This window comes from Sycon ciliatum, chromosome 1, assembly GCF_964019385.1.
Source record: "Sycon ciliatum chromosome 1, ocSycCili1.1, whole genome shotgun sequence".
NCBI lineage: Eukaryota > Metazoa > Porifera > Calcarea > Leucosolenida > Sycettidae > Sycon > Sycon ciliatum.
In genome coordinates, this window is record NC_088643.1 from 54,408,301 (window position 1) to 54,424,925 (window position 16,625).

Here is a 16,625-nt window from a genome sequence, read left to right on the forward strand (position 1 = left end):
CTGGTTTTCAATAACAGTCTTGGAAAGAGCTCGCCTTCCAACAAGGTAACTTTTTTCTCCAAAATTGTACCGGCTTTGCCTCAGAAACGGCTAATTGTACACAGGTTACCATAGTAACCTAAGCAATTTGGAAATAGCTCATAACTTCCAAACGGACAACATTGGGAACTTCTAGTTTTCTCCAAAATTCCTATAGTTGGTCCGCCTCTCCGAATTTGAAGTCAAATCTTTCCTGGACGAGGTGTCAAATGCAACTCCTCAATAAAGCGACTTTTTCGGACTTGGCCCCAGCACTATTGTGAGATAAGAGACTCTCTACGGAAATCTATGTGGGGTCGGGGCTCATGCAGCAAGCTAGCTAGCTCAGCATCTTCATCTTCGTCTTTTTTTTCAAAAAATTTCTCCTACCACATGTGCACAGTGTTGTTACGGCAACGGCCGCGGTAAATACCGTATTATCTCTTGGGCCGTGATCGTTTGGTCGGATCCAGATCCAGATCCATCGGATCCACTGGATCTGCAATGATCGATTGGTCGAATCCGGATCCAGATCCTTCGGATTTGGATCCGAGCAACCCTGCCCCGGGAGCAGGGTTGACTGGATCCATCGGATCCAAATGTGACCTTTGTGCGTATATGGTGGGTAAAAATCATTTTTATACTCATTGTCGTACGTCTAGTGGACTTTTGTAAATTGTTGACTTTTCGTACGACGCGGGCGATCAGTATGACTTGTGCCTTTTTTGGGTGACCTGTCAGCGCCATTTTTTACTTCGTCAACATGGCAACAGCCAAGGTCCGCAAAAAAGTGTTTGGTTGATTCTGAAGGATCCGACGGATCTGAGATTTGGATCTGGATCTGGATCCGACCAAACGATCATAGCCTAAGGCACGGTCCTTTATTTTTTCAATGCACCTCCGCCCCGTGCTATTAAAGGGGAAGTTAAGGCAAAAATTAAAATTTCACCAGTTGTAGTCTTCGGGGTGCTGAGTCGAATGGTCTTGGTCCGAGAAAGCTGAGACGCTCCCTTCCTACTTGAATCCCAATCGAACTCGCGCACTTCCACCGAAACTGGGTGACTGCACCCTACTAGATGGGGATTTGTATGCAAAATGTCACTAAAAGCGCCATTTCGTTCTTATAAAAGCATGGATGACCGCGATTGGCCCATATGTTGTAGTTTTTTGGACGCTGAGTCGGCTGGTTTTGGTCCGAAAAGGCTGCGATGCAGCGTTCCTCCTTTATTCCCAATCGAACATGGTTGAACAAGCGGTCACGTGCTCCTGCGTACACCAGTCAGCTGGTCACCGTGCCTGCAGGGTACAACTTACTAGCCTGTTTGACCTTTTTTGGGTGCAGTCCTGTCACTCGAGTTAAACCTTGGTGTGAAAGTTGTCGCCTGCTGGCGTGGTGACCAGGTGATTTGGGCACCCAGGAGCACGTGACCACTTGTTCAACCATGTTCGATTGGAAATAAAGGAGGAACGCTGCATCGCAGCCTTTTCGGACCAAAACCAGTCGACTCAGAGTCCAAAAGACTACAACATATGGGCCAATCGCGGTCATCCGTGCTTTTATAAGAACGAAATGGCGCTTTAGTGACATTTTGCATACAAATCCCCATCTAGTAGGGCGCAGTCACCCAGTTTCGGTGGAAGTGCGCGAGTTCGATTGGGATTCAAGTAGGAAGGGAGCGTCTCAGCTTTCTCGGACCAAGACCAATCGACTCAGCACCCCGAAGACTACAACTGGTGAAATTTTAATTTTTGCCTTAACTTCCCCTTTAATGGAGACGTTCCTTTATTGGAGACTGTTCCTTTAATATTTCAACCTCATTTCAGAGGCATGTTGCCATGCCAAATTCATGTCAGACACACACATTTCAGGGGTTTTTCGCCGGTACAGATAATGAATGTACACAGTGTGCTTATAATGGAGACTGAGCACTTTATTTTTTGAATGCCGCCCCAAGGTGTTCTATTATTGGAGACGTGCTATTATTGGAGACTGTGCTTATATTAGAGATAATACGGTATACAAAATTTCGGCGCTGCAAAATTTCGGCACTTCACGATTTTTGACATTTCGGCGGAGATTTATTTTCGGCGTGGGGTAGAGGGCATGGTATAGTGCGACAGATGCTGTGAAAAATTTCACCGGCGTTTTAATTTAGGCGTTTTGGGTCGGTGCCGAATATAGCCGAAATTAAATAGCTGCCGTATATTTACAGTACGTGTTGTACAGTCATGTCCCCTGATAAACCCGTACTCACCCCCAGGCTCCATGTAGTACCGACCCGTAGATCTACACATTTCATAACCTCCATATTTGTACCATTTCCCCACTGCACTGCCCCTCCATGCAAAGTCACCATACACACCGCACATGTGTAGCCCGTTTTCCCTCCTTCTGCCCGGCGCCCCTACACATAAAACCACCGTACATTTGATCTCCCTTTTTGAGTAGCCTAAGTCTGTGTTTACATGAGAAATTTCAACCCGGGTCGAGTTCAGCCCGGGTTGAAAGTCTGTGTGATAGACAAAATAGGTGAGCGTTTACATGAAGACAGTTGACCCGGGTGAAATACTCATATGCCGCCAAAATTCCACTTCTACAGTCCTGTATGGTCACGTGAATTCTTTCGCGCGAAATTTGCATGTGCAGTGCTGTTCGAACCTGGCGCGAGATACGCACAGAAGTACGTAGTACGATATCTTTGACCCGGGTTGAAATCAACCCGGGGCGAAATTTCAACCCGGGTCAAGCGCAATGCGTCATGTAAACGCGCCATTCATTTTGTGTGCATGGTGGGTTGAAATCTGACCCGGGTTGAAACGCATCATGTAAACACAGCCTAACTGAATATTCCTGGTTCTTTCCAATTCCCCGCGTGAGTAACTACGATAAGCTTATGTATCGTGTTAGCAAGAGTCCATAACCCCACTCTTGGTGTTAGTCATAAGTGCTTCTGCCTGCAGTTGTGTTCTTGTTCGTTTTCCCTTTTGTGTTAATTGGTATCCTTTTGTGGTGTTTCGAGTGCATCAAACTTATCAGCCTTACTAAAATTATTCAATATGGCAAACAGTTGAGTTGAGCAGGATCGTAGGAAAACAGGCTCTCTTTTTCATGTAGTCTTCTACACTAGTCGCTACAGTGACGGTCCGTCCATTGTTTGGAAAGTGGTACCCTAACTTTTTGGTGTCTTCCTCGTATAGTTGCAGATATCATGATAACAACAGTACATCCGGCATTGTCTGAATCGTACAATTATTATTTGCCACATTTGAGGCTAGAAAAGTCCTGAGCCCGACAGCAAGAGTGCATAAACATGTTTGTGGACTCTTGTGACTGTCGACAGTATATTAATCCCAAACCCAGATGTTCTAAGTTTGAAACACTTGTTTATACAAAGAAATTCGGAATAATGGGCTATTATGGCACTGCGGGGTTGAACACTACCCCGCATCCGGCCTGTGTCACCCTGTTCCCGGCGGCATGACTATTACTACCATCAGGGAGAGCCAATTATTTTACTTAGACTAGCCCCGCGGCTGCATTCTGCCTGGCAAGAATAGTTCAACTGAATGGTTATTTTAATTAAAAGGGTTAACAATTTAAAATTGGTCGGCCACAACCGGCATGCACACAATACTTCTCTACACTCTTGGAAGGTTTTATTCACCGTGTAGGTAGGTCTCTGTGGTGTGGTGACGGCAAAAAAGTGAAGAAAGAAAATGTTGTGGTCCCATTCGCTTACCCATAAATGGATGACACAATCTATATAATTATCGTTCTATGTACTCTGTACTCTCATGAGTCTATCGATGTACCCGATCCGTTCCTGGATCAGTTACCTATGCATTCCCGTACTGTGTACATATACACATCATGACAGTTTATCTTTATCTTTCCTTCTTCTTGTAAATAAACCTCAGTCGTTGTCTGGAGCTGTTGAGTGGAGTCTTGTGTTTGACGTTGGGACAAACCCAAACGTTACATGGTGTCAGAAGTTTGATTGCAGAAATGTCTTCTGCAAAGTTCCCACTCCCCGGCGCTTTCGACTTCTCAGCGCCAGAAGCATGGCCAACCTGGAAAGCCAGGTTCGAAAGATTTCGCTCCTTGACCAAACTGGACGAGTCAGACCAGCCACGCCAGGTGGATACGCTTGTTTATTCCATGGGTCCCGAGGCCGACCCGATTTTCGAGTCTTTGAACCTGTCGGCGGAGGACAAGAAGAAAATTGCCCCTGTCCTTTCAGCATTCGACAAGTATTTTCGGCCTGGCGTGAACGTGATCCACCAGAGGACTCTTTTCGAGCACTGCGTGCAGTCCCCAGGGGAAACTGTCGAAACGTATGTCCGCCGACTACGAGCCGCCGCCAAGTACTGCGCATTTGATAAACCTGATGAGAGAATCCGAGACCGACTCGTAGCTCACATGACGAACAGAGAAGTTTCAAAAAAGCTACAGCTCGAGGATCACACCTCACTGGACTTGGAAACAGCCGTGAGTCTTGCTCGGAAAACGGAATCCGTGAATGCTGAAGTCGCCCAGCAATCTTCCTTGGACGGGCATCTCGGCAAGCAAGCTGCTGCAGCTATAACTAGTCGCGCTCGAGGCCATGGACAGCGCTCCTCGCCTGCATCCAGCAAGTCGTCTAGTAAGAAATCGTACCAATCGTCAAGTGGAAACTTTCGCAAGTGCTTGTGGTGTGGTTCTTCAAAGGATCACAAGGCAAACCGCGATGAATGCCCAGCGAAGTCAAAGACGTGCTTGACTTGCCAGAAGACAGGCCACTTCGCGTCAGTTTGTCGTAGCAGTTCCAATGGTTCTGGACGCGCTGCACATGCTGCGTCGACGACAGGACATGACGAAGACCCAGCACACTTTCTGGGAGCAGCCTCGACTCAAAGTAACAGTGCTGACGCACCCTGGACTGTGCAGCTCCGTGTGTGTCACGCGGACGTCAATTTCAAGATCGACACAGGCGCAGACCTGAATATCTTGACCCGTGACTGTTTCCACACACTGCCAGAACGACCAGCACTCAGTCCCACCAAGTCTCATGTCACCGGAGCAGATGGCAAGAAGCTTGACATTGATGGCGAATTCAGTACTGAGGCTACCCTGCATGGTGTCTCGTACTCCATCACACTCCTGGTCATTGCCACTGGTGGTGTCAACCTGCTAAGCCGCCAAACCTCGCAGAGAATGGGTCTAGTCCAGCGAGGCCACATAGGTGTGTCAACTGCTAGCCCTGCCCTTGGTTGCATGCTCGGCGACCCAGTGAAGATTGAGCTTCGCCCCGATGCAAAGCCATACAACTGCGTCAACGCACGCCGGGTGCCCATCCATATCCGCCTCAAGGTTCGTCGCGAGCTGGAACGGATGGAAACTGAGGGGGTGATAACGAAGGTAGAACAGCCGACAGACTGGTGTGCGCCGATGGTCCCGGTGTTGAAGCCGAATGGCAATGTCCGAGTGTGTGTCGATCTGAAAAAGCTCAACGCGAGTGTCAAACGGGAGCATTTTCCGTTGCCTACTGTGGACGACACGCTGGCAAAGCTTAATGGGTCAACCATTTTCTCCACACTCGACACCGCATCTGGTTTCTGGCAAATTCCCCTGTCAGAAGAAGCCTCCATGTTCACCACGTTCATCACCCCGTTCGGCCGGTTCAAGTTCGAACGCCTGCCGTTCGGAATCACCAGTGCTCCGGAAATTTTCCAGCGCCGTCTCCAGCAGCTCCTCGGTGACATCCCGAATGTGGCCGTATTCATTGACGACATCATTGTGTATGCTGCGACGATGAGTGAACACGATGCTGCCCTCGAAGCCGTCAAGCAGCGACTCATAGACGCCGGTCTAACGCTCAATCCGGACAAGTGTCGCTTCCGCCGCACGTCACTGAAGTACCTGGGCCACCAGATCAGTGACAAGGGTGTCAACCCAGACCCAGCTAAGCTCGAAGCCATAGAGAAGCTCACAGTGCCTAGCGATGTCGACGAACTCCGTCGTGCACTAGGGTTGATCACCTATCTGTCTAAGTTCCTGCCCGAGCTGTCTACCGTTGCTGCGCCGTTACGCGACCTGCTCTGCAATGACACTGCATGGCAGTGGACTGCTGCGCACACCGAAGCCTTCAACCGCCTGAAGCAACTCGCCGCAGACGCACCATGCCTCTGCTACTATGACCTGGAAGCACCCACTTTGCTGACTGCTGACGCCAGCAGCTACGGTCTAGGTGCTGCTCTTCTCCAGTTCCAGAATGGTGAATGGAAGCCGGTAGCATATGCCTCGCGCACACTATCAGCCGCTGAGAAACGCTACGCCCAGATAGAGAAAGAGCTCCTAGCCACTGTCTGGGGTTGCGAACACTTCCACCAATATCTGTACGGTGGACCGCGTTTCACTGTTCACACCGACCACAAGCCGTTGGTCCCGTTAATCAACAGTCGCGATCTGGACCGTGTGCCACTCCGGTGCCAACGCCTGTTGATACGTCTGATGCGCTACGACGCGCAGGCCGAGTACGTTCCTGGCAAGAACATGGTAGTAGCTGACACTCTGTCCAGAGCCCCCTTGCCTACAGCACCCGTCAAGGAATCGGAGCTTCACGGGGACTCCGAAGCGACAATAGCGGCAGTCCTCGCCTCTCTCTGCAGCCCAGAGAAGGAGCACGCGCTTGTAGAAGCAACCGCCAATGATGTCACGCTACAGAAAGTACAGCACTACACACTCCACGGCTGGCCAGCTCGAGTCCCCGCTGACTTGGAACCGTATCGCAATGAGCGCGCTTCACTGTCTACTCATGGTGGTCTCCTCTACCATGGATTCCGCATCGTGATTCCAGTAGCAGAACGCGCTAGCACCCTAGCCAAGCTACACGATGGTCATCAAGGCATCACTAAGTGTCAAGCCCGCGCAAAGTCGTCTGCATGGTGGCCAGGTATCTCGATGGCAGTTGCTGAGTATGTCCGGAATTGCACCATCTGCTCCAAGCATCGCTACCAACCACCGGAGCCTCTTCAACCAACTGAGTTCCCATCTCTGCCATGGGAGAGGGTAGGCGTAGACCTCTGCCACTACAATGGTCATGACTACCTCGTCGTCGTGGATTATTTCTCTCGGTATATCCACGCATCTCCGGTCCGCAGCACGACATCGCAGTCAATTATCAAGGAACTGCTGAAGTTGTTTGCGATACACGGTGTACCCGAAGTCCTGGTATCGGACAATGGCCCGCAATTCGCCAGTGCCGAGTTCTCAGCCTTCGCAACCGTGATGAAAGTCAGCCACCGTACGAGTAGCCCGAGATATCCGCAGAGCAATGGTGAGGCGGAGCGAGCAGTACAAACCGTCAAGCGTCTTCTCAAGACTAACGACAACCTTGACGATGCCCTTCTCGTCTACCGGTCCACACCATTAGCGAACGGGTTCTCACCAGCAGAACTGCTATTCGGTCGCCGTCTTCGCACCCGTCTTCCGTCTACGAAGGAAGCGCTCCGTCCCGGCTGGCCGGATATCGAAGCACTACGGAAACGTGAGGCAGCCAGCAAGACACGCCAGAGTGCTAGCTATGATGCCGCACATCGAGTACAGCCACTGCCAGTACTAGAGCAAGGTACAAGAGTTTGGATCCCTGACCTAGAGTCAGAAGCAGTTGTCACTGAACGTACCGATGAGCGTTCGTATACCGTAGCCACAGACGACCTCACCGAGTACCGCCGTAACCGTCGCCATATCAAGATACTGCCCGATGTGCAACCGGCGCCGCAGTTGAATGCCAGTGCACCTGAACCTCCATCCGCTGATGTAGAGTTTCAACCTGCCTTGCGCCGATCCACACGTCCTTCCCGGCCGCCGCCGAGACTCGACCTGTGAACACATTGCTCAGTATTATGTGTTTCTGCCCTCTCTTGTTTGTATGTGCAGGACTCTGTATTCTCTGAGTTTTGCGTTTCTCTTCAAACATAAAATGGGAGATGTTGTGGTCCCATTCGCTTACCCATAAATGGATGACACAATCTATATAATTATCGTTCTATGTACTCTGTACTCTCATGAGTCTATCGATGTACCCGATCCGTTCCTGGATCAGTTACCTATGCATTCCCGTACTGTGTACATATACACATCATGACAGTTTATCTTTATCTTTCCTTCTTCTTGTAAATAAACCTCAGTCGTTGTCTGGAGCTGTTGAGTGGAGTCTTGTGTTTGACGTTGGGACAAACCCAAACGTTACAGAAAACATGGACTAAACATAGGACTAAACTGTGCGAATTACGGAAATAGTGTGAGCTGAGTGTAGTGGCTGAGTCCTTCTGAATGGATAGGGCAGGCTGGTGTTCGTGAATGTAAACAGCTTCTAACATTTTCAATTGTGGAACATTGCTATTATAGGAGGTTATAATTATGTTCCCAATATCTCAAACACAAAGTATGAAAGGATTTGGTACCGGACCGGACCAATTGAATACTGCTGCCGGCGGTCCTGCACTATTATACCACTGTATCGTCATCAAGTTGGTGTTCTTTGTCGCCGGGCGGATTCTTGGATTTTTATGCTGTATGAGGACTGTGCTGTGCATACACCGTCAATTATCACGGTGGTGCATACTCGGCGTGTTTTTCCTCTGTCTCGCTGCAGGTGGTCATCAAGGCCGACCTGGCTGTTGTCGGTAGCCACGCCATCATCGCAGGCAATCATGTTTGCAGTTATCTATGTTGCAGCTCGTCATGTCCGCAATGAAGAGCTGTTTGCAGAGTATCCTTCCAACATCTGTCACGGGATTATTTTTGTTCCAGTTAATTTAAAAGTAGGTCAACTTTTCGTTCATAAATGGGACCGTTATTCTCCTGCCATGTGACTCAGCTGCAATGAAAACTCAAGCTCATCGCTCAGAACAAATGCACTACTTGTAGGAAAGTCTACTACGGTTTATTTTTTTATATAACAATAAGGAGGAGGAGCTGAAGTGATATTTGGTGTACTTTGTTAAACAATGTTAATTAAGTGATGGAGACGATGCGAAAAACGATCTAAAATGTAAGGAGAAATACAGAGAAATACGGTTTATTTTGAAGTGAGAATAACAGAATTACATGCAACCGTATTTCGTGCAGGCATACAGTGAGTGGCCATGCAATTCAATCCTGACCCCCGTGACTCATAATGTCACGTGTTTTACCGGTTAGCTTAGGCTTATCAATAATAGCTTGTAGTAGAGATTGTTGTGTCAGTTCTTGTTCAGCGGTTTTTTGGATCCTTGACTGGAACACGTGTGTCAGGGTGCGGATGCGTCCAGGAAGTTACCCAGACTGGTACACACCATATCGAGAAGAGAACAACTGCCTCACATTTGGCATGGCACCACCGTGGAGTGACCAACGGGATGTGACAGTGGTGCAAGACAGCCCTACAAATGTGGACACTCCTCGCGGGTGACAAGCGAGGTATGAGGACTTTTAATATTGGTCACTGACTCATCGGATACATGTAATCCACTGAAACTGCGGCCCTCATCATCATCATTGTTATCATCAACAACCTTGGCCCGGATTGGCACAGCCAACATTCACTTTACACGGACCACATCAGTTCCCCTCCACAATGGACGGCCCAGCCGGCGGAAGCCTGACTCAGAAAAAGCCATCATGCACACTGTACTAAATATGAACATGACCACTGTCACGGGGACACGTTACGCCTGTCACAATCAGGACTGAACTGGCGTTTACAACTTGTCAGCTTGGCTGCACTGCGGCGCAGCACCTAACAATATCTTCTGAACAATGAAAATCATGGACAGCAATGCAGACCACTGTCACAGTGATGTTCTTGCTGAATCCCACTGGCACCGCACTACACGAGGCAGTTAGTAGTTGCTGCTAGCAACAGTGTTCTTTTCTCTTGATACCCTTGCTATTGGGTCCGCCGACGGCGAAAATTCACATCACCTGGTGTAGTGTTCCCATTGTACTTTTCCAGTCCGTTTTTAGCGACCAGTGGAGTAATAAAATAGCACTCGGCCTGGCAGAAGCCCACTCAGCTTCTGCGAGTCGTCATCATGGTCATGGCAGATATTCAGACTGCGCGCATGTTGGCCTTTGCTGCGCGTAGTAAATCGTACTTGGAACAAGTGATGTGAGTTTTCGTCGTTGGCGATCCCACATGCAGAGTTGCACAATCTTGGGAGCTTTTTTACTCTTGTTGCTACTGATCTACATGCGATGATGTGCACTTATTCAAGTCTTCTATCTACTAAACTTTGAAATTCAGTGTGCTTCCCAGAAGCTGTATCACCGGCTCAGTGCAGGAACACTGACTTGTTTCGCTGGTGGCCGAGTAGCCACTCCAACTTCCCTCTCGAACGAAATCATTGCGGCATACTCTTTAGTTTGATTTGCTGGAACTGTTGAATGCTGAGCAGACAGTCTCTAGTGGCAGCTGGCTCGGCTTGTAAGTAGCCGAGTCTGCTGAAATGCCGGAGTGCACGTGACCTGCACGCCATCACTGAACGCTTGTCATTCCGGAGTAAGAAACGGATATGCAACTGAGCATTGAGCTGGAATCAGGCATGATGTGCCCCTGGATGTTTGATTAATCATTGACTTTTAAAATGTGAAGACTTCACTGTAGCCATCCACTATACCCACATCTTCACGACACTCCCCAAACGGTCTCTGGCCTACACCAATCACTGAAAGAAAAAAAGAGATACTGATTATCTCTCTAAAAATTCGAATGGTTATGATATCTAAACAAGCGTTTCGGAGACAGCAACTTTGATATGGTAATCAAGAGTACTAACTGTGCGGTAACTATGCGTTATTACAATAGTAACAAACATGCGAGAGAAATGTGAATGTGAAATGTACATGAAAAGAGAATAAGAAGTGTTCAACATGCGAGAGAAATGTGAATGTGAAACAGTGTACATGTACTTCAAAATAGAAAGAAGAAGAAGTCACGGTTCACTTCTTCTTCTTTTTACATGTACATTTCACATTCACATTTCTCTCGCATGTTTGTTACTTCTGTAATTAAGCATGGTTACCGCACAGTTCGTAGTACTCTTGATTGCCGTATTATGATATCTCTTTCTTTTAGTGTTTGGTGTAGCCCAGAGACCGTTTGGAGAGTGCCGTGAAGATGTATGGATATTGACTTTTAACTCAGCGGCATGACCTTCATATGTCCCACGCGGCGCCACGCCGCATTGCATGCACAGCATTCCCGACACAGCTCGCACTCTTCTCTCCCACACATTGCTTTTGCAAATCATGCATCAGTCCTAGAATGAGCTGTCTATGTTTGGACTCCACTCCTCCGCATAGCTGTTACCGCCGGACCTGGTTCTTCACCACCTCACGCACAACTCAGTATTGTATTGCTTCAAGCCCGCCGCAGTGTTGTAGCAAAGTGTAGCCACCCACGACTCCATCCGAATGTTTACCGTTTTCTACTTACTGGCTTTACAGCCTTCTCCATTGCACTCCACCTAGAACATAGACAATCGTGCCTTCCATCTGATCAACCTATAAACGCCTCTGTCCTTTCCTTCTTCATCTTCTTACAATCTAGTCACACCTTTCTGTGGTCTGACTTTACCGTCACGGCTTGTCAACCTTCCAAACCCGTTGCACATTGTCGTCACGTGTGTCCCTACTCTGCAAAAGTCACGTGATATTTTTTTGCCATTGTAAATGTTTTGTCCAGTTCGCCTCCAAAATTGAGACTGATTGTGATTCCTTCAGGAAGTGACATTGTAAGAGCTTTCAGTCTGCATCATCACGGTGCGCGATGTTTAGAGGGTAAAATAGAGTATAAAAGATTATCCGTGCCTCTCTTAGTATTGACTCCCATTGTTTTTCGCTATACCTAAAGCAGTCAAATATTCCTGCATATTTCACTCCTTACGGCTATATTGACTGCGTATGGGTTGCGCAGTTGATCGGTGCCTAGTGCAGCATGGTCACCATGGTCACTGTATGAGTAGGTGATGGCACTGATGCAGTGATGGTCTGTCCCCGGGGAAAATTGCGATTCCGCGGCCGCGTTTTTTTCCGCGTTTTTTTGCGATTTTTTTAAAAGACCGCGTTTTCCGCGATTTTCCCCGCGTTTTTTGAACTTTTTTGTTGCACTACACGTACACACAGTGCACTGTTCGTTCAGCAACGTCTCATCGTGGCGGCTTTTTACTCAAATATGACGAGTGCTTACACCAGAGACTTGTAACTGATTGATTTCACTACATACTCACTGAAAATTGCCGCACATCAATATTATTCACCGCATATTTACCGCAAATTCACCGCAAATTATGCCATATTATGCCGCGTTTTCCCCCGCGTTGTTTGCGATTTTTTCCGCAATTTTCCCCGGGGACAGGATGGTGCAACGGTTGTGCAATCCGGGATTCATGAGGTTATCGTTCTGGAATTTGAAATACATGTACGGACCGTTTGTCGTAAATAAAAAATTAAAAATTGACTTCGTACTCGGCTTTTATCACTCCCTTAGTATTGTCTCACATAGATTTTTGCCATACCTATTATTATTATTATTACTTGCATGTACGCGTTGGAGTCAACCATGCAAGCATGATCCACAACTTCGCTTATGCTGAACATGATAAACAGGACTATGACAGGGGAAAGAAATTGAGCTAGAACGATGATACAATGATATAATTATCATATACAATGTAGCTCATGGGTATTGAAGATATGTCATTTATGAATATGTCTTTAATTATGTCATTGAATATTGCAGCCTGAGTGATAATAATAGTGCTATTTCCTGAGTTTGACTGTTTCAGGACCTGTCGGAATATCACGATGCACAGATCTTCATGCATAGATCTCGCCATGCGGGTCGGTCATGGGCAATGGCTCGCAGGCTCTGCAGAGCGTCTAAGTTCCCGAGCAATCCGGCATTGGCTTGGCGCAGATCTCCCACCAATGCCTGCGGCAGGGTCGTCCGCGGTCTACCCCTCCAGCATTTCTGTTGCTGATTGGCGAAGTACGCGAACATAGCCATAACAGCTGGAGATTCATCTGCCATCCGCAGGATGTGGCCAAACAGCCTCCAGCGTGATCTCTTGACCATGACACTCAAGGGTTCAGCTTCGCATCTGGCATAGAGAGCATCATTCGGTATTATTTGTGGCCATTTCACACCGATGAGTGACCTTAGCTGACGGCGGTGGAAGGAATCCAGGCGAGACAGAACGGTCACACTGACCCCCCACGTACCCGAGTTGTACGTCAGTACTGGAACAATAAAAGTGCTGTACAGCCGCAGACGCAACTTCTCGCTGATGTGCTGATGCCTCTTCCAGAGGCTCCATAGGGACTGAAATGCTGCAGTCGCCAGCTGTTTTCGTCGCATAATATCCTCTTCGTCGCCCAGCAGCGAACCCAGCTTGCGCGTTGTCCTCCACTCTTCATCGATCCTGTCCGCACTTCTGAAGATGTCCGTATACTCAGTTTTGTCCCGGTTCATGATCAGGGACCACTGTGGTAGCACCGTGCTGGCAGTCGCCTCCACGTCCGCCAGCCAGGACTTTGAGGTGCTGACAAAGTCTGCATCATCCGCATATACAAGTTCGAGCGGCAGACCGTTGTCGCTGAGAGGTCTTGCTGGCACCTCTTGCCTTAGTTGTCGGAGCGCAGCCTCCAGGTAAACCGTGAAGAGAACGGGGGAAAGGCAATCCCCCTGTGGCGTCCCCTTCGTTGTAGCAAATGATTCCGACTGGCACCTCCCAAGCTGAACACGAAGTCTGGTGTTAGAGATCAAGACCCTGATCAAGCGAACGTCATCGTCACTCAGAAACCTATACCTAAGCAGCCATACCTAAGCAGTCAAATATTCCTGCATATTTCACTCCTTAGGGCTATATTGACTGCTTATATTTGACTGCTTAGGGGTTGCGCAGTTGAACGGTGCCTAGTGCAGCATTGTCACTGCATGAGTAGGTGGTGGTGCAACGGTTGTGCAATCATAAAACCGGGATTCATGAGGTTATCGTTCTGGAATTTGAAATACGGACTGTTTGTCGTGATAAATCTAATATTGACTTCGTACTTGGTCAATAGGAAATAAAAACCTCGTAAAAGACCTCGGCTTCGCCTCGGTCTTTTACTCGGCTTTTATTTCATATTGACCTCGTACTCAGTCAATATTAGATACTTATTTCCTATTGACCTCGTACTCGGTAGACTAGTAGTAGTACGTCATCGCCGCTGATTTCAACCTCCAGTGACTAGTGACAGCACATTTAGCTGAGGAGGCGAGGCAGCATGTGATAGTATATAGCCACACACTGGAAGCGACGCCTGGGAAGGAGAAATGTCAATGTTTTGGCCCTGCAATGGCCAAACACTGGCAATCAGTACTGAATTCACCAACGGATACTTCTCACAATTGCATAATGCAATCATGGTGGTACACTTGTTACTGTAGAGTCGCGCTAAAGACCGCCACAGCCTAAACTAAGTTGAGCCGGCGGTGTTGGTTTTCTGACAGCTTGTGGGATACATTAGAGAGGTTCCGCATAACGTAATTACGTTAGTAAAAAACGTAGTCGATCTACGGAAAGTCTTACGTAAACTGCATGCTCATCTGTGTTCCGCCATACGGAGTTTTCAAATCACGTAGCTGCCCTTGGCAACTCCGAACGAGGCAGTGTACGACCAGATCAACCTTGGGAGAGAGTTATAAATAAATTAATTAAATTTGTACCCCAATCCACTAACGGACCAGCTACGTTATCAGAGCCCTATCTACGTACTCTCCGTAGACAACTTTCCGTAAGTGGAGTGCAAACTCGCGAATTCACGGGTTTTTCCCGCCCACTAACGTAAAGTAATTAGTTGCTCAACTTTACTGTTACGTAGTGCGGAACCTCTCTATTGATTATGATTCAGAACGGATTGTTTCTAAGAACGTTACAGCCAGATTGCTGAAAGATAAGAACGCCCCAGGCTAACCCCTTGGAAACAACGACTTACGTTCTTGGGCGCGCGACTCTACTGTAGAGTATAAAAGAGTCATAGTCGCTGATTTCAACCTCCAGTGACAGCACATTTACATGTAGCTGAGGAGGAAGCATGTGATAGCTACACACTGGAAGCGACGCCTGGGAAGGAGAAAATGTCGATGTTTTGGCCCTGCAAAGGCCAAACATTGGCAATTTTTTACTACAAACCAGGGAGTTGTTGTTGTTGTTGTTGTTGTTGTTTATTTTACTTCGCAGATTCTAACGGGCAAGTTGCCCAATAACAAGAAAGCGAAGGCAAAGAAAATAAAACTAATAAAAGAAATAACCGGGGGCAGCAGAAAATGAATAATAGCTTTAAGAACTCAGATGGTGAGCCAAGGAACAAATTTCCATGTTACAAATAATCGCTTTTAAAAGTAAAAAGAAAAGAGCGGGTGGTACAGCAGACTTCCTATTCTGAATTCCCTGAACGAAGCAGAGACATTAGCTGGGTACATGTCACTATTACACAGTAGCAAGAGAGCTACCTCGGTCGACATCAGTGGACGTGGACTACGAGTGGATGCGACATACGAGTGGATGCGACAGCAACAGTGACTGGAATAATGGGTGATACGTTTCATGGAGCGAGCGTATGTGGGATGACTGACATCTTGAACACACTGCGTTGGGGGATGGTGCGGATGTCGCTGGGTAGTGCGTTCCACAGCTTGGGAGCGGCAACAGAGAACCTAGCCTGACCAGCGCGGCTTGCGGCGGGTGGTATGTGCGCTCCGATGTCCTTCTGCAAGCGGGTACGCCGATCTGGTGACCTTGAAATCAGTCCACAGAGCCGATCTGGTGACCTTGAAATCAGTCCACAGAGCCGGAGTCGCATATGTAGTGACTCCCTAGCCCTGCTACAAACGGATCCGATGTTTCTCACAGTAATAATATGCAATCATGGTGATACACGTAACACCGGTTGCTATGCAAGCTTGAATAGCTGGTATTTGGATCTTGATCCAGTCTTGCTGGACCACCCTGGATATTGTAGGGTCTCTTTCTACTGAAAACTGCCTTGGTGCTGCTAAAGCCTATTATTTTTACCTTGATGTTGTCGGAGAAATGACCACACAAAAGATAGGTGGACAAATTGCCTTTCAGTTTCAACTGCCACCTGCTTCCTACATGTAACACCAAGGAGAATCTGAATGAACAACCCACCATTGCAATCTAAGGACATCAGTACAATGTCATGTACATGTACTGTATTGCATTTTTCGAGGAAGAAATGGAAAGATTCGCACCTCGAACTCTACAGTCCAGCTAGCTGGCAGTAGCGAAAGATTCCCGGACCCGATAATCAGATTCATAAAATGCGATATCCCTGCTTTCAACTAGGGAGTAGTACTCCCTGCCGCTTTCAACAGTGTGCGGTCTTTCTCAAGAAGCACAGTCATAGTCATTGTCTTGGAAACAAATATGGCTTCCTTGGATCCGAAAAAATAATGGCGACGGTCAAAAGTCGAGTCAGCTCAGCTCTTCACAGACTTCAGATCAGGGAAACAAACTGTTGTCACATACACGTACACACACTGCAATGCCTCAAATGCTTTGAAGACTGGTACAGT

At 47.8% G+C, this 16,625-nt stretch overlaps 1 protein-coding gene across 1 annotated transcript in view; it reads left to right on the forward strand.

Annotated features, from left to right (window-relative positions):
* LOC135831081 (uncharacterized) overlaps positions 1–10,409 on the forward strand; it is a 31,089-nt gene extending 20,680 nt beyond the window's left edge. The window contains exons 8-9 of the mRNA XM_065343335.1: positions 8,655–8,771; positions 9,296–10,409. Of these exons, the coding sequence (XP_065199407.1) occupies positions 8,655–8,771; positions 9,296–9,452 (274 nt within the window). The 3' untranslated portion in view covers positions 9,453–10,409. The remainder of the gene's footprint in view (positions 1–8,654; positions 8,772–9,295) is intronic.
* Positions 10,410–16,625: the final 6,216 nt, after the last annotated feature.